At 48.9% G+C, this 17,079-nt stretch overlaps 5 protein-coding genes across 5 annotated transcripts; 3 read left to right on the top strand and 2 right to left on the bottom strand.

The window, feature by feature from the left end:
• Positions 1–321: 321 nt before the first annotated feature.
• On the top strand, positions 322–3,325 carry TrAFT101_005235 (uncharacterized protein; the record flags this gene model as incomplete). The annotated part of the gene is made up of 3 exons (XM_024900953.2): positions 322–1,720; positions 1,840–2,594; positions 2,671–3,325. 3 exons carry the CDS (start codon positions 322–324, stop codon positions 3,250–3,252), a joined length of 2,736 nt encoding a protein of 911 aa, XP_024757566.2. The 3' UTR covers positions 3,253–3,325.
• A 1,567-nt stretch (positions 3,326–4,892) lies between these two features.
• TrAFT101_005234 (uncharacterized protein) lies at positions 4,893–7,105 on the bottom strand (the record flags this gene model as incomplete). Its single annotated transcript, XM_066127414.1, has 3 exons — positions 4,893–5,698; positions 5,765–6,658; positions 6,760–7,105. 3 exons carry the CDS (start codon positions 7,103–7,105, stop codon positions 4,893–4,895), a joined length of 2,046 nt encoding a protein of 681 aa, XP_065983525.1.
• A 5,385-nt stretch (positions 7,106–12,490) lies between these two features.
• Positions 12,491–14,421, bottom strand: TrAFT101_005233 (uncharacterized protein). The gene is made up of 3 exons (XM_024902755.2): positions 13,793–14,421; positions 13,365–13,704; positions 12,491–13,280 (listed from the first exon to the last, which is right to left on the bottom strand). The coding sequence occupies exons 1-3, from the start codon at positions 14,147–14,149 to the stop codon at positions 12,634–12,636; spliced, it is 1,344 nt and encodes a 447-aa protein (XP_024757568.2). The 5' UTR covers positions 14,150–14,421; the 3' UTR covers positions 12,491–12,633.
• Positions 13,416–15,070, top strand: TrAFT101_005232 (uncharacterized protein). Its single transcript, XM_066127413.1, has one exon. The coding sequence runs from the start codon at positions 14,442–14,444 to the stop codon at positions 14,760–14,762; it is 321 nt and encodes a 106-aa protein (XP_065983524.1). The 5' UTR covers positions 13,416–14,441; the 3' UTR covers positions 14,763–15,070.
• Positions 14,917–16,849, top strand: TrAFT101_005231 (uncharacterized protein). Its single transcript, XM_024900896.2, has 2 exons — positions 14,917–15,390; positions 15,502–16,849. The coding sequence occupies exons 1-2, from the start codon at positions 15,141–15,143 to the stop codon at positions 16,092–16,094; spliced, it is 843 nt and encodes a 280-aa protein (XP_024757570.1). The 5' UTR covers positions 14,917–15,140; the 3' UTR covers positions 16,095–16,849.
• The last annotated feature ends 230 nt before the right edge of the window (positions 16,850–17,079 follow it).

Genomic DNA, 17,079 nt, shown 5'->3' with positions numbered 1-17,079 from the left:
CGACTAGGCGGCCTCGTTGGAAGAGAAATATGCCATATACCATTCTCACGCCAAACATCGACTGCAGATCATATAATTCAATTATACAAAGATTTGCACCATGATATCCAAGGATCTAGAGGTTTAATCTTGACGAGCCATGAACATGTGCTGTCGTTCAGACTATCAGGGCTACAGCGCCTTGCGGATAATAAGTTCAAAGAAGCCAAATCAATGATCAATTTCCAAAATTGGCTTGACACTCATTGTCGAGATATTTTAGATGAATCAGATTTTACCTTGTCCCCGAAAACTCAGCTCAATCATCCTAGTGGATCAGAGATGGCAGTCGACGGACATCCATTTCGATGGCGGGTTGCACAGGGTCTTCTATCTATGGTGTCCGAGTATTTGCCGCGACTACAGGCAGACTTTCCACATAGTATAGAGGTATCGGCAACATCTAGCTGGCTTCCTACTGTTCAATTTCTACGAACTGATGTCGAAGATGAGCTTCACCGGCTCATAGTAGAAGATGTCGCTGCCGGCAAAGCTCCTTTTCTCTACAGAGAGGGAATAGCTGATGAAGACACGCGAACAGCTATCAAGCGGGTGCTTTCTGAGAAGACCCTTGATAAAGAGGCGTTCAAGAAAGCAGTCAATTCTTTCTCGCGCCCTGAGAGCGCAGAAATAACACTACTCACTGTTCGAGGGTTAGTTACCTGCAAGATATTAGTGCTCTGCCTAGCAAAGCGATGGAATGTGCAATACGGCCTACATCCACACCGGCCTCCCGTCGCAGTCCCCTATATGGCTAAAGGCGTACCTTCGGAGTTATCCGAGTACGGCCATCCGGATGTTGCCATCATGTTGACATGCCTAAGCTTTTACTCGGCTGGACTGTCATTTGCGCAGTTCCGAGAAGCCATAAAGCATGTATTGGATTCAGAAGACGCAGCATTTGAGTATGAGAAGTTGACTTCGGGATCAATTTTACCCCCTTCTCTACAGCATTGGAACTTTATAAATCTAGACAATGAGTCTCAGATGAAGCTTCTTTGGGAACACCTGTTGCGAACCCAAGTTGTCACTGACTATTACATGAACAATTTCGTCTTCCCACTCCACGCGCGGCAATATACTATAAAATTGCAAGCTTCTGCGTGGGATATTCCTCAGGATACCAAACCAGAAACAACTCGCCGTGCACGAACGACAGGTTTCAGTGGCACCAATGATAACAGGTATTTACTACCGATGACAATTCAGCAAGAAGATCTCCCCGATCTCCTTCAGACAAATGCTGAGGTCTTATCGTATCTGCTGCAGCCTCGCAACAGGAGATATGCTGTCATGGTGGACCGCAACCGGCGACGTCTCAGTGAGCGTAACATGCTGGCAGAGCTATCAAAGCGAGATATCATGGTTCTAATAGATGCTGGTGCATATATCCTTGAGATGGGAAACCGGGACTTGGCTAGGCTGTGGCTTGAAGTCGACAAGAAGAAGAAGTCGGACGCAGCTGTTTACTTTCGTGCTGACAACAGTGCTTGGGTTACCTTCAGAGATCCGGCGAAGCGAGATGCACCGCTGCTGGCCACACGGCTAGCGAATGACCTGAAAGATTGCATCGTCTATTTCGATGAGGCTCATACCAGAGGAGTTGACCTCAAATTACCAGCAGATGCACGGGCGGCACTAACTCTAGCACTCAAGCAGACGAAAGACAACACAATGCAAGGTAAGTATCTTCTTTACCACTCCATATCTACCTACAGTTGATCGCACGAACCATCAATAGGATTATTCAAGCATGATGAGATGGTAGATATAAGTACTAACGATCGGATTTCACTGCAGCGGCCATGCGCCTTAGACAACTACGTACAACTCAGTCCGTGACCTTCTTCGCCCCGCCAGAAGTCGATATGAGCATCAGGGATATTTGCGGCCGGCGTTTTCCTATTAAAAGCCGCATAGAGTCTCCTCACGTCATCTTCTGGCTTCTAGAGCAAACCTGTAGGGCAAATGAAGACTTACATCCTCTATTCCGGGCTCAGGGTACCGATTTCTGCCGGCGTGCAAATGCAGTCCTGCAATATCCCGACTTTCTTACTTCAAAGTCTTCTGAATCTAGCCTAGTCAAAGTATTGCAACAGCAAGAGCATCAGACTCTGGAGCAGCTATACAGCGGCTCATCTCACGACCCATTACAAGGCCTTGGGGGAATGAGCTCATCTCGCCTTCAAGGATTTGTAGACAAGCTATCTCAACACGATAGTACAGACGCTTGGCAACAAGATGCATTTGGAGAGGTGGAGCAAGAACGTGAGCTTGAAGTACAGCTTGAGACACAACGTCATACAGAAAGACCCGTTCACTACGAGGCATTCCACTTTCCAGGTCTGAGCTCAACTATCTTGAGCTTCTTAGAGACCGGGGAACTAGATATTGCCGCTGGAGAAGTCGATCATGCTTTTGACTACATTGGCCAGACGGAAACTGGCAAAAAGCACCGGATTTGTAGCACTGGATCGAGATTCTTTGTCTCAAGAGAATTTGGTCGGACAATTGTGCTCTATCAAAAAAATCAAAATGTGGGCGATCGGTTCCTAGTAAGTCTAATTCGCCGTAATATTGATTATGAATTCCCTCTAGTTATGTGATGCTAATCATTGACATCGTTTATAGCGTCCCGTAGAATGGATTCTCTGGAGCGTTTCAACTCAGACCGCCCTAATCATCATTCCCGAAGAGGTTGAGCTGCTTATTCCGAGGCTTCGGCATGTCGGTATCGAATCAGATGTACACCTAATTGCCTATGCTCCTCCTATTACACGAGCTATGACGCCTTTTAATCGGCTTGATTATTATACATTGCCCCCAATTCCCACCAACACTGAGTTCCCTTCATGGTTCAAAGTGGAGCTTGGCATTTTGGCAGGCCGCCTCTACACGGACTACGAAGAGTGGAATCTCGTAAACGCCTATATGATGGCTTCTCAAGCAGATACTCCAATTAGCTCTGCGTTTTTGTTGGAATGGCTTGGTGTCCGCTGCCGGGCAAACGATGTACTTCACACTCCGATTGGGTCCATCTGTCTTGGCAGGACCCCAGCTAAAGATCACCCGTTTTTTGCACGAAATACGCATGTAGCGACTACGATTCTCACAGCCTTTCCAGAGGATGAAGGCGCTGAAGAGCTAGAGAATGAAGAATGGGTAGAGACAGAGGAGGAAGATTGGGCGGAGGATGCGGATGATAAGGAATGAGGCGTGCTATTCTAGCCTGGCTTATGCTGGCGTCTTAAATGCCTAGAATAAAAGGATGGTGACTGGTTTTACTGGAATAGTATATCTTGGAAAAGTTGAACTAGAGTGATTTTGGTTTCGATTTGGGAAAAGGTTGTAAGAGATATTTGTATGGAGTTGATAATGTGATGTACTCTACTTGAAAGGCATATGAAGAAAATTAATGGTATTATTGCAACTAAAAGTGAGAAATGAGTATGGAGACACAGAATGGGCAGTTAATCAGGTGGCCATCTATCCCGTTCATGCCTAGAGAGTGAGCTATGTAGTATACGTATCAATAATAACACATGCAAATATATCCATCTCAATTAGGCATTTCAAACGCCATATCAAGAAAAGTCAATATGAGGGCTTCCATGTGACCTACCGCTACTCCAACCTCGCCTATCGCCACCTGGACTTGATCCACTGATGAATACTCCGATAACCCCATACACACGGCCTCCAGATTTTGCCTCCTCATCTATTATCTTATTCCAAGCTAAACTACCGGATTTATACCCGGGGCTACAGTACAAGGAGGCAAGAAAAAGATCACTAGATTACATATCAGCCTCTTTTTTTGGCCGCCTGACTACAACTAATCCATTAGCAGGACTCCTCTCCAAATGGTAATAAGAGCCCTCACCCCCTTCTATTACCCAATGATGGCATAATACAATAATACATGAGTCTCATATACGCCCCTTGCACATCCCTTACACGCCCCATCTCCATCTACATTTACTTACACACACACCCTATTAACCCAACCCATCTCCATAACGCCCCCAAAACAGACAGCTGCCAAGCCGTGCTTTTTGCCTCCAACAAAAAGTTCCTTCTCCTCAATTTCTACTGCTTCTTAGCTTTCTTTTCCTTCTCAACTCTCTCACCCCCCTTCACCCCCCTTCTTCTCCCCTTCGACTTGTAAAATCGTTCTAAAAACAAAGAGTCTCCATTCCAGATTCAGCTAAAGGTATCGAAGTTGTACCCCAACTTCGTCTTTACATGAGAGCTGAGAGGGGTAAAAAACAAATAGTTTGACTTACATCTTCAAATCATGTCAATGGGGGGAGGCAGTGTATTCTTAGCGCCAACATGGAGGCTTTGGACGACTTCCCCCGATACCGAGATTCGTCCGGTTACGAAAACTATCAGAATGAGGGGGAAGACTTGACGCCATCAGTCTGACGTGCATTTCAAGCCTAAACCCGTTCTTCCTACAGTCTAATTTGGACTTCTTTGGTCGTCTTTCTCGGAGGCTGGCCAGCTTGCCTCGACCGAAGAGTTGGGGGCGTTCGGCCAATTTTAGAGTGATTATTATCTCATTGCTAAATATCATAGAGAGTTGAAGATTTTCTACTTTTGACAAGTAAAAATAAAGAATTCAATAGATAAAGTGTAAATACTGAAGCTAAACTGTTGCGCTGCTCAGGCCGTCCTAAGCAGTCTGATATCGTTTCATAATCGTAAAGTAACCCATATTCCATCACAAGAAAGATCCCATAGCCTAACTCCTCCAGGGGTTCAAATCCCTGTCCATATTTCCCATGCTCAAATTGCAAAAAAGCAATCTGAGCAGTTATTGCTAAATCATATGTACCTTATTCAGGCCCCTAAACATCGACCGCCTTCTCTACGTACTCCACCTTTTCAGCTTTCTCGTCTCCATCGCGGTGCAAGAGAGCCACTTCAAAGGAAGAGAAGATGACGTCGTCATTTCCAGTCCGCTCTTCGCCCTCGCGAACGAATTCCCACTCTGAGCGGGTAAACCTCTCCAGAACTTGGGGGGCCATGTTGACGAAGCGGAATTGCAACTCTTTGCCCAAGTATTTACGCAGAGACATCTTTAATTCTATGAGTAGTAGAACTGCAGTTGTATCAATAAATGAAATCATTCCAAAATCAAGGACAATGTAGCGCAAAGGATAGGCGTCAGTTGAGATGGGCGTGATTTGTTCACGGTGGCGGATCTTAGCGACTCGTCTCTTCGTCGAGTCGTTCCAGACTCGGTTTTCTTCGGCCACTTGTACCATTGCTGAAGAAGCTTCGTAACGAACTTTGATATCGTCAACAATCGAATTCTTGAGTCTTTCGGCGTTGGGGAACAGCATATCGCTAGTAAATCTGACTAGATATGCCTCCGAGGGAACGTCGATCTCTGCGTCATTGGGACGGCTCTTTGAGAGTGACCAGTGGTTATTCTCCGCCTGTGAATGAGAAATCTTGACCAAACGCGGGAACGCCAGTCTGAGGAGAGTGTAAACAATACTGAAGCCGACAGATACAGCGAGACCAATTTCTGTTGTAGTGAAAAGAGTGACCCAGAATCCTAGCATGGAAGCGACAAAGTCGATGAAGCTGATTCTCCAGTACCGATAAAAGAGCTTGGGGGGGAAACGAGATGAGCGACAGCCATAATCTAGAAAGGAAGGAAAACATGTTAGTATATTGAGCGTGTACCAGCGAAATGAGATTGTATGTAAACTTACAATGATAGCGGAAAGGGTGGCCTTGGGGATCCAGTACAGGGCCGGAGCAAGTTCGTAAAGGGTCAAGAGAACAAATCCAGCAGTAAAGATAAAGTTTAACGGAGATCTAGACCCAGCTTCGCTGGAAACAGCCGTACGACTCATGGCACCTCCAGACGCCATCGAGCCTTGGATGCTAGCAACCATATTGGCAGTTCCGAGGAACAACAGCTCTTGAGAACGATCAATGTCATATCCATTTCTTAGACCAAAAGCCTTTCCAACTCCAAGATGTTCAATAGACATGGCAATAAATGGAGCCACAGATCGACCGGCCACCTTGGCAAGTAGGTTGGTATCATGGCTCTTGGCCTTGGCGAGTCCATTGGCATTGATCTCAGTCACAGCCCACATATAGTTTTTCTCACCACGGTCCTTGTTAACACCCCAGGAGATCAGAGTGTAGATGATAAGAACAACCGCAGCTCGACTGGTGCAAATAAACTTGATCCACTTGTTCTTCTTACCTATGGTCTTGCCAACATGCTCGAAGACTAAGAGCATCGCAATGCCCGTTAGACCAATGCACGCTGTCATTCCTTGGATCTTATCTAGGTGACCAAGAACACCGCGAATAATCTCCACAGTTGTAGAACCGACCGTCAAGCCAACCAGGGAGCCGACTTGCCCAAGCAAGATGACCAAAGCAACAGCTGAGATCCATCCAGTTAAGACAGGGCCGCTGACGAAATCGAGGAGGAATCCAAGTTTGAGGGCTCCAACAATAAGAGCGTAGACGCCAACCATGAATGCCACGGCTGAGGCAACCGTAGCTGGGTCTTCATCGGGTAAGGAGGCAACTGCCTCTGCTGTAAGGAGACCAAGGACAGATGTCGGGCCAGCGGATATCTCTAATAAATCGAAAAGAAAAAAAAATTCATGTCAGCCAATCTGAAACAAACAGATTTATAGTCATCATTTTTCGCGAGTATTAAAAGGGGGGACAGCTCACCTTTTGAAGTCCCCATGAAAAGGTAAAGTAAAGACGGAATCCAAGCAGAGTAAAGGCCATGCACCACAGGGATGGTTGCTATCTTAGCATAGGAAATACCCTGTGGCACGAACATCACACCCACGGTGATCCCAGCGACAAAGTCGTTCAAAAGCCATTTGGGGTTGTATCGAGGCAGCCACTGGATTATGGGAAACTTCTCATAGAGATACTCAGCCGCAGCAGATGGGACGCGGCGAGCAATAGGCCCAGCCCAGCGCTTGGCTCTATTGACATTAGCATCCGTTCGATAGGCCGTGACAACATCTTCTTTGGTCTGTGACAGCTTTTTGGAAACCTTATCCATTGTGACGATCGGAGAGGCTCGGGATATGTCCGTTAGAGCCAACCGGTCTGGAGGTTCGGAAAGGTCTCGGAGTTGCGGCAACTCAACAAGCCTGAGTGCAAGCGTATATATAAATAAGAGCTAAGGCCAATCCTGATGATATAGATCGAACCAGAGACCAATGCTCAGAACTCAGGGGTTGGAGTAAAGAGGGGGGCTCTTTGACTCTATATAGGTGTGAGTTGAGAACTCTAACCTTGGGACCTCTCTTATGGCGATGATTGACAATGCCCAGACAAAGTTGGGGAAAGCAGCTGCTCCAATCTGAACGACTATGCAGTATTCGGCCTCAAGAACTCGACGCGGATGGATGGTGCCCTCTAAAGGTACCGGTCCGTAGATGTGACCAAGCCCCGAAGCTGTTGGATGCAGCACACCAACTTTATCCGAACAACCACTCTCCCTAGGCACAGCAGAAGGCGAAGACGAGTCACACCAACCTTAATCCAATTGTTAACGGTTCACCGAGAGGGGTAGCATTGGGAGCTAAGAATTGCCTCGAAGGCAGCCAGCGCGACTCTAGAGACAAACGACTTCCTGGCTCGGCAAATTTTCAACGTTCCTAGGTTGAGAGCGGCGGCATGCCGCATGTCGTTCATTTCCCCAGTGCGTCTCATCAGAATAAACGAGCAACTACTCCCGTGCATACAACGCCGACAAGCATTGTCCCATCACTATCTCCCCGTGTACAAAATAACTGTATATGCTTCGTACTTCGTACAAGTATATGCTCATACGGTACTAGTGTGCCATGGACAAGCGGCCGCATACTGAGTTACGCTTATGGCCGGGCTCTCGAGATCCATGAGATTGACAAGGAGGGTAGCTCTATACAGGCCTCCATGTAGCTCAAGGGTCCCTTCCCTTTCCCCCCTTTCTGCCTGCTTCAGCACTACATATGCATAAACAATGACTTTTAATTCTGACCAGACAGAAAGGGCTATCAGTCTGGCAAACGCTCTCCAAGTTTATGAAATATGTTGGCTAACAAGCTTCTCTAGGTTGTACGAGGAGCCAAAAGCCTATGAGAACTAGCCGAGGGCTATTGAAGAGGGGACAAGCATGGCATCACATCTCTCACAGTAGCGAGCTGTTAAAAGTATTTAGTCCAGCTGCTGTAATAGCTGACCCCCTCAGCGGCGTTTTTTGGTGATAGCTCCAAATCAACCCCCCCGAGGAGCGAGGCTAGACACATTTAGCGGCTGACTAGCAAAGACGCTGCCAGGAGTGGAGGCATCTTATTCCTTCAAGCACTTTAGTTGGGGGGGCTGGCCATGTTTTGCCCTTGTACGCGTTCAATCTACTTTTTTTCTTCGCGCCCGAGTTGGCCATCCAACCTGCTCCACGAGCCTGAAATGTCACTCTTCGTGAAAAAGGCCTGTCCTAAAATGACTGATCTGTCGTCGGGTCTCCACATTGCGAGGGACAGGCGGGGTTGAGAGAACCCACCGAGCTACGATTTCATCAAGAGATGGCATCAAACACACAAGCGACTAGGAACGGGCGATACCAGCCCTGTGTTCCGTAATACCTAGTACATCCGATTGTCAAGGTATGTAAGGATTCAGGGCCTCTCTGAGCTCCACGGGAGTAAGTCAATGGCAGATTATCAAAGCAGGTCCCCCAGCCGTGCCGGTTTTCCGAGTTGGCGGCGCTGACGTTGCAGTGAATGCGAGCCAAGACCAGCATACAGCGTATGCCCAGAAAAAAAAAGAATTCTTTAGTTGGTACCCGTCATGTGTGTGAAATTGAATGTGTTGCATGAGATCTTCCCTCTGTTAGCGACATCTCGCTCTGGCGAATAGCTCGCTGGGTAGCTTCACTGCAAAACGAAAGGAGGGTATGTCGTCACTGCTGGGGCTTGGGGGCGTGTCTTCCAGCCGGCCCCTGTTCCTGGCAAGGGGAACTCGCAGAGCTTCTGTCCGGACTTCAAATGAAGGTGACGAAGCTGCATATCGCGAGGCATCTGATAGCAATGGCTCTCCGTGAGTGGTTGGAACGAGCACTCCGGCAGATGAATTTAGTCCAGGCGGCTAGGGCGGAGACCACTTCTTGATCCCGGGCCTTGTCCTCTGGTTCGTGGAAATCTCCAATTCTCAAACAGCTGGATGCCATCTCCTCGTCGGTTTAGCTTCCGGCTCCAAACATTGACTTGCCCTATCTGTACCGATTCCGCCATCTGGGGTGATTGGGCTCGGCGGCCCTGCAGCCCGTCTTAGGCAGAATGTCCCGCTTGGGAACACTGGGGGCGATTTTGGCGAGCAATGTAACGCTGAGGCTGCATTTGTCGGTCCCTTTTTAGAAACAGACGTGTAACTCCAGCTAGAGTTACATCAGCCAGACCGAGAAGAACCTAACTAAGAGGGCTGTCAGAAATACAACCGGCTGCTAAGCGATACCAGCGATGCTGCCATGGAGCTGACTTGGAACTGGGAGGGCAAACAACGCCATTCAGATGGCTTCTGCATTTTCTCGAATCTCGCTAGTTGTTGGCCAAGCACGAAACTTTGCAGCATTAGTTGGGCGCCTCTTTGCGGGGAAATGGAGATGAAGTGGAGAGGTTTTGTGAAGCTAGAAGCGGCAGGACCAGCGAAAACATCCACTAAAATTCAAGGCACGAGCTAGCACTCGCAGCGACTATTTTTAGCACGAAAACCATGCACTTATGTGATGAACAGCAGTCTTCATCACACAATTGTTCTGTCTAACAGCAGTCTTCTCTGCATAAAAGTCGATGTTCTGTTCCTATTGGTGATTTTAGATATCACATATGAGCCCATGTAACGTCAAACTGGCTCGACATGAAAAAAGGGAGAAAAGAAATGGCGTACGTACGCAGCCTCGACGGCACGGCGCACAATGGCCCCGATCATAGACATGGGTTGAGGAAATCTGCCGAACAGAATGTAGAAACTGCAAGCACTAGGCCTGGGTCTTGTAATAAGATAATACTAAATTTCAAAAGAAGAAGCATCAATTACGGGACTCTCAGGGAATGTATCGTTTACCTTATCCTTGTACCTACGCGAGTACTACAAGTACTCTACAGTGGCATACGCATTGGCAAGGGGGTTCCAAGTCGAGGTCTTAGACACTCACGAAATATGAGACTCACCGTATTACAAAGCCGAGATCCGATTCGCAGTCAAGGGCTTACATAAATGGACTCATCGCCAAGCCTCAGAATCTGCGCGTTTCTCAGATGCCCAGGCTGCTGTGTCACGTCGCACAGGAAACGCCAAGTAAATCATCGATATCACTAACAGGGCACAAAGGTATGGGCTATGAGATATGGTAACATGGAATACGGAGCACCATACTACATGTATGTGCACATGTAGTATTCCCAATTCGCTCATCTACAATCAGCAATGATCGCCATCCTCAGGCTCTGCGACACAGTTTGACGTCTGACCGGTAAAGTCGCCTTCGGCTTCTCATATCCGTGGCTATAGCAAGAATATAGGCAGAATACTATTGCAAACACCAGGCCGCACTACAAGATTATCTCATCAAACTTGGAAACCTGACACTGCAACTCACCCCTGTTCCGTCTTTGCTCTCTTACAGCTGTCGTAGATCCTTCCTATGCCAACAATGCCGTACAGGATCACCAATTTCGCCGACATAGTCAGTAATTCCAACGGGCATCTCCCTCTGTGCGACATTAGAAGATCTGATGCGTCGGTCATGTCGGTAACTGCTCGAAGCCGATTTTCGTCCGGCTGTAACCAAGTCGTGATATCTTTTACGTTGCTGTGATGTCAAGAGTAAATACGCTCAGGCTTCATTTGATCCCTTCAACAGCCTAAAATATTCTCACCTCAGATTTGCCCCTTCCAGTCCTCCTACCTTTCTAATCCCCCCTTTTCAAGAGTCCTATAACATTTCGAACGCTGCAGTTTCCTAATACAAACAAAGATCCGAGGCAATCTAGGAGTCGTTCGGTATATAAATCTTTATCCCGAGCGGAAGGTATTTCCAAAGTCCTTCGATTTACACTTCTTCGCGAGTTTGCTTGATATTTCTTTCAAATTTCAAAAGGTTTAGCTTAGTTGGAAGATGCCGTTGCACTCGCGTCTATTTAGAGATTAATATTCAATCAACCGTAGTTATCTTTAAGCTGTATATCAATCAAACTCGAATTCTCTACGTGACTTCCTTTGTGATTGTTTTGGCCGCTATCTCGAAATCACATCCGAGTGCCTGGCTCGACCCGTCTTGATACTATTGTGGGGCCTATGGCGCAACACATCTTTAGCCGTCAGTGCTAGGTCCATTGGGCAGCCATTTATATAGACAGTCCATCAGTGTTGAGCCCTTACCCAGCTTTGATATTCCTTTGCGCCGTATCAACCTCCTCCACCCGGCTAACACTCCGATATACAGACTATCAATAAACTCGCCACCACAAGCACGAGCCACTATATGCAGAGCTCGGCATGCCTTACAATAGAAAGGACTCATACCTGGTGGGTAGCGTGCAGATGACATACCTAATCGCATCTGATTTTCCTCTTAGTCATTTACCAGCTGCCCAAACGGGTCAACGTCCGTACGTCCAACATGCCTTATCTCAAGAACAAGTTTAATGGTGTTAGGCTCGGAAATTTCATTGGCAATACATAACTCTATCCGTCAAGCATGATTTCCTAACCGCGAGAAGCCACCGCTTCAATGGAACGGTTCTTTTGACTCTCTCAATATCGACTCGGGACGTATTACAGCAGCCGAGCTGCATGTAGTTGGCAAAACGCAGGGCCGCAATTCCCCGGTGGTGATGGAACAGCCTAGAAGACCCAAAGAAGAATGACGAGAAAAATACAGTGCAAGCTTATCTGCAAGTCCAAATACCACCAGACGGCAGATTATTCTTTATTCTTGACACCATGGAGTAGTTCCAGCGCGGTGACACTGTTTACAGATTTTTCCCGTCTTTCCCCGAGTCACTTGCGGCGATTAAAGCTTACCCCAATTCAGAAATAGGTACTTTTGGACATCATAATGAGTTGTTCTACAAAGATCCTATGAATCGTCAAAGTGGAAACGGCGGCAGTGTAGCTAGTAAGCTTCAGCTCAACTGCTATAAGTGAATGCCACAAAAGCTGATTACTATTTTAGACAGAATACCTCGGTAAGGCAACGCATCCTATATGCGCCAAGGCTTCTGTCATATCGCCCTTTTCCTCTCGCTCCCGTCAATCATATCGTTCAAAAACCGTCCAGACGCAACCTTAGAGAGCTTCTTTCTATTAGAGTAATTGGCATGACAGAGGGGAGGGCTTCCTAAAATTCATAGATCGGTATCAAAGTTATAGCGGCTTTAGATTGAAGGCAATGCAAACGGTAAGATAAAAAAATCAATTAATTTAATAATTAAGAAACGCCCCTATATGAATTGACCCTTAAAATGTAGTCCCACGATTGATACACATATAATAAACAAATTTGTTCCTCGTAACTTTTAGCAGCTTTCGACATGCAGTCACTTATTTCGTAATCTCGTCCTTCTTCGCATCCTTGACCTGCTCCCAGAACTTCTCACCAGCCTCCTTGTCGCCGGCAAACAGGTGGTCCAAGACCAGTCGCTGGGGAGTCTCGCCCATCCACTGGAAGAGAGAAAAGTCTCGGAACTCGTCGGCGCGGAAGATTTCGAGCATCTCGACGGGCTCGTCGCCAATGTTCTGGACAAAGTGGCCCATGTTGCGGGGGACAATGCCGACGTCGCCGGCGACGTAGTCGAAAGTGCGGGCGGTGCCCTCGGCGGCGAAGACGGTGACACGAGCGCGTCCACCAATGAAGAAGGACCACTCGTCGGCGTTGGGGTGCCAGTGCATCTCACGGATCGCACCGGGCTCGATGACGGCGTGGGCGGCAGCCACGGTCTTGGAGATGGGGAAGTTCTTGGAGTCGGTGATGCGCACATGGCCTCCGGTGGTCTTCTTGGGCTCCTGGTCGAGCATCTTGTGGGTGAACTGGTACTTGGACTCCTTGACGTGCTTGCCCTTGGGGGCCTCATCCTCGATGGAGCCAGGCACGGAGCCCTGGAAAATGTACTTCTCGCCGGCGGGGAGGTGGTCAAACACCTCGGGGGCGAGGTGGAAGTTTTCGGCAATGACAGACTTGGGGGTGTGCGCTACAAGGCTTATCGTTAGCTTTCCCGTTTGTCTCATCACACCATGCATGTCTCATCTCATCGTAATTCAATGTATATACGTACCAAGCCAGTCGGACAGGATAAAGGTCGACTCCTCAGAGAAGTTGCCGTCATCGAAAATGAGGAGGAACTCAGTTCCGTTCTCACCAAGACCCTGCAGAGAGTGAGGGACACCGCTGGGGAAGTACCACAGGTCGCCCTTCTTCAGGTCGTCGATGAAGTTGCCGCCCTCATAGTCGAGAGCAGTGACACGGACCTCACCGTCAAGAACGTATGCCCACTCGGCCTCCTTGTGCCAGTGAAGCTCACGAATGACGCCCTTGTCGAGCCTCATGTTGACGCCAGCGAGCTCAACGCTGGTGGGAAGCTCACGGACGGTGGTCTGTCGAGTCCATCCTCCTTCCTACAGTTCAATTGTCGTGTCAGTAAAGAAGAATCCCATTACTTCCGGCGCGGTTTTGCGCATTTACAAGCGCGCATCTTTTTCTTACCTCAATTCGCACGTGAGAATCCGTGAAACTCCATCGCATGTTGGCGATGTTGCCGTGATCGGTGCTGGGCGGGCGGATCATGTCGGGGCTCTGACGCGATCGATCGCGGTTGTACGGGCCGAGGACTGAAGCTCCGAAGCCGTTTCGCCATGGCTTGGGGTCAAGCTTCTTGCCAATGGCATCGACGTAGTTGTCGTTCTCATCGCGGTGGCCGGGAGTATAAGGGCCGCTCTTCTCGCCCAGTGAGGAGGGCAGATCCATGCCATTGAGAAGTCGCTGGCGCGGGCTGTCGAGATGAGGCAGCGCCGACGTCAGACCAGCTCCGGCAAGGAGCAATTGAGCTGCTGAGAGCTTCATTTTTGCTGTTTAGACGACGGGGATACTGTACAAGTCTGGGGTATGCGCTGGAGCAGCTCAGTCAACGCGCAGCTTGGGAAAAAAGATGAATATGAAGCTCGACAGGCTGGTGGGAGGGCCGGGAGGTTTATAAAGCAGTGCGCCGGCCTTCTCGTATGACAATTGTGCCTCCGTTGCGAATTGCAAGCTGTACCTCCAGAGTACAAGCTCTGCTCTGCTTTCGCTCCTTACTCTTGCGTCACATGCTTGTATTCACCAGGTCGCGACACCTTTGCGACGAAACCCACTGGTGATGCGCCAGCGGGACCGGCAGCAGCATCGCATGTACTCTCGGGTTGCCGGATACCTCAGCCTGCAGCCAGTAATCGCAGCAGCGCGTGGTATTCCAGCCGCCGCCCGCTACCGTCCAGGATCTCGAGGCCCTGGCCGATTCCGAATCAAGTCCGCTCTGGCGACCGGAGCAAAGCTTGGAGCGAGGCGAGATTCGGGCGCAGATCTGGATCCCACCAACGGCGAGCTCGCAATTGCTGATGCAGCGCTCCGCACCGGCCGGGTTTCATGGCCGTGCCTGAGCGAGGCTGCCAAGGCTGCTCAACGGGCCGCGCAGAAGTAGGCTCCGACTCTCGATTAGGAGAATAGCTGAGACTAACTCTCACTTAGCTGAGACCGACGGGGGGCATCTGAAGCATTAGCCGTCGTTGCGCTGCAGGAAGCCAAGCTCTGTTTAACTCTTTAGCTTTTTAGCTCATTGCGCAATAGCCGGTTTTCGGCGCCAAACGCTCTGCGCATCCCAGATAGTATTATCGCAGGCCACGGACGGGCATCCCCCCTGCACATACAATATCAAGCCGCGGCTCTCCCATCAACGGGGAGCAAAGACTCCTACCTGGGTTGATACTTTTTTTTTTTTTTGGCGCTCTCTATCTCTTTTTTCTTTTTTTTAACGTCTTCCACTTCTTGAGAATTTATATACCCTCGTGCAGCCGCAGCAATGACTACATACGGCACATCCGCCAACGGTTCGTCCGTGGCAAACGGCGCCACCGGCGGCGATGAAGAGCAGCCATTGCTGCGCAGCAAGCCCGTTGCCCGATCCTTGGTGTCCAGATTTCGAAAGCAGATGACAGCCGAGGTGTCGCGATCATGGGCTGATATCGTGCTGCTGCTGTGCTACGTGGTGACAGGGCTGCTGGACAGCGCTTCCACTCAGGTCTGGGGCGCATTCGTGTCCATGCAAACAGGTTGGTCATGTCGAAGCATGAAACAGGAATCTCGTCGCGTGCCTCATCTTACGGCAGCGCAAGAAAGAGATCATGAGACTGGAGCCGGTAACTAACCATGATGCTCACTAGGAAACACCGTCTATGTTGGACTGGGCATCGCTTCTCTCATTTATCCTCCCACCAATGCCCGTCTCTACAAATCCGGAATCTCGCTGGCCTGCTTCTGCATTGGATCGCTCCTATTCGCCCGCTTCCACCGTTACTTTTCGCCCAAGAGGAGATGGGTTCTCTGCGTGTCCTTTGCTGCCCAGACGCTGTTTATCGTTGCGGCCGCACTCATCGTCACCCTCACCACTCCATCTGAAGACAAGGACCACGTCGGCTGGACTGTCCTCGCACCCCTTGCGCTCGTCGCTTTCCAGAGCTGCGGCCAGGCCGTCACAAGCCGCGCGCTCAAGTATAACGCTCTCACCAGCGTTGTCCTGACCAGCATCTACTGCGACCTCTTCTCAGACCAGGATCTCTTTGCGTTTCAGAACGCCGAGAGGAACCGTCGCGCCGCTGCGCCTACGCTGTTACTGATCGGCGCTGTCTTGGGTGGCATCTTCTCTCACAGCTCTCTGGGCATTGCAGGCGCGTTGTGGACTGCTGCTGCTCTCAAGGCCATCATGGTTATCACCTGGTTTTTCTGGCCTGCTGAGCCTTCAGACGATGAGGAATAGACATTGGCAGCTGTTAATGGCGCCAATAACTGGGCAAGGGTAATTGTATTTTCATCTTATTTCATTTCATTTCCGGTATGATTGGGTGGAGCATAGCATGGGGTATGAGGCATAAAAGGCATGAACAGGTACATATATCATTGGAAACATTCATCATCATTGCAGCAGCATTGAGAAATTTTGGCCTCTCTATGAAGTCTAGCGTCACAAGAATCGCCGTTTCTGAGACCATTGTTAAGATGCCGGTCGTTTCCAATATTCTCATGGCTGGTGAAGACAAGCATGTAGTCCGCGATAGCCGCTTATACCTATCCGCGAAATATCGGAAATGACACTTATTGCTCTGCTAGTATTTCTCATCAAAAAAGCTACAGCTTCATCCACTCGGCTTGTATTTCAAGACGCCGACCGAACTAATAGTACAAGTGGCCCACAAAATACTACGCTGCCAAGAGATGCCGCCAAATGGGATCTACACAGCTGCAAACGGCTGAGTGCGGGCGGTTCGCGGGGATGGTGGTTACGATTTAGCTGTTTACTCATAATTAATAGCCCCGTTTTCATTTCTGGAGACTTACGGTCTAAATGGCAGTAAATTAACAGGCAATAGTTGATACTAATCAGTGAAGCATATTGGTCTTGATCGCCAGGAGTAGTTGTGAGAATGGGAGATGTGCATCACAGCTACGGTACATAGTATGTTAGTCATATGTCTACATTGGCAAAACAAATGCAATCCACAGATTCAATTACCCCCGCTCCGTAATACTGGAATTCCAATCAAAACTATTCCCCTACTAGTAATACCAAAGTCAGTGGTATGTGACCAATCCCACTTATGCCAAGATGGGTGCAAGATGGATGGAATCATGCTGCCAAGACACTTACCCTAAACATCGGCCCGAGGGCTGTCGTATACATAGAAAGAGTCTATTTACAGGCCCAGAGATAGTATAGAAATGAAATTGCGACAATAAATGAACTT

The sequence above is a fragment of the Trichoderma asperellum genome, chromosome 3, assembly GCF_020647865.1.
Source record: "Trichoderma asperellum chromosome 3, complete sequence".
Taxonomy (NCBI): domain Eukaryota; kingdom Fungi; phylum Ascomycota; class Sordariomycetes; order Hypocreales; family Hypocreaceae; genus Trichoderma; species Trichoderma asperellum.
Note: the sequence above shows the minus strand (reverse complement) of the source record. Positions and strands in the feature narration are given on the sequence as shown.

What these genes read in the sequence shown, in the direction of transcription:
- TrAFT101_005233 (XM_024902755.2), bottom strand. Translation starts at nt 14,149, where the DNA reads ATGAAGCTCTCAGCAGCTCAATTGCTCCTTGCCGGAGCTGGTCTGACG. An exon ending in ATTCTCACGTGCGAATTGAG is followed by an intron (nt 13,705 to 13,792) that starts GTAAGAAAAAGA and finishes ATTGAACTGTAG; the next exon opens with GAAGGAGGATGGACTCGACA. An exon ending in TATCCTGTCCGACTGGCTTG is followed by an intron (nt 13,281 to 13,364) that starts GTACGTATATAC and finishes TAAGCCTTGTAG; the next exon opens with CGCACACCCCCAAGTCTGTC.
- TrAFT101_005231 (XM_024900896.2), top strand. Translation starts at nt 15,141, where the DNA reads ATGACTACATACGGCACATCCGCCAACGGTTCGTCCGTGGCAAACGGC. An exon ending in ATTCGTGTCCATGCAAACAG is followed by an intron (nt 15,391 to 15,501) that starts GTTGGTCATGTC and finishes GATGCTCACTAG; the next exon opens with GAAACACCGTCTATGTTGGA.
- TrAFT101_005232 (XM_066127413.1), top strand. Translation starts at nt 14,442, where the DNA reads ATGCGCCAGCGGGACCGGCAGCAGCATCGCATGTACTCTCGGGTTGCC.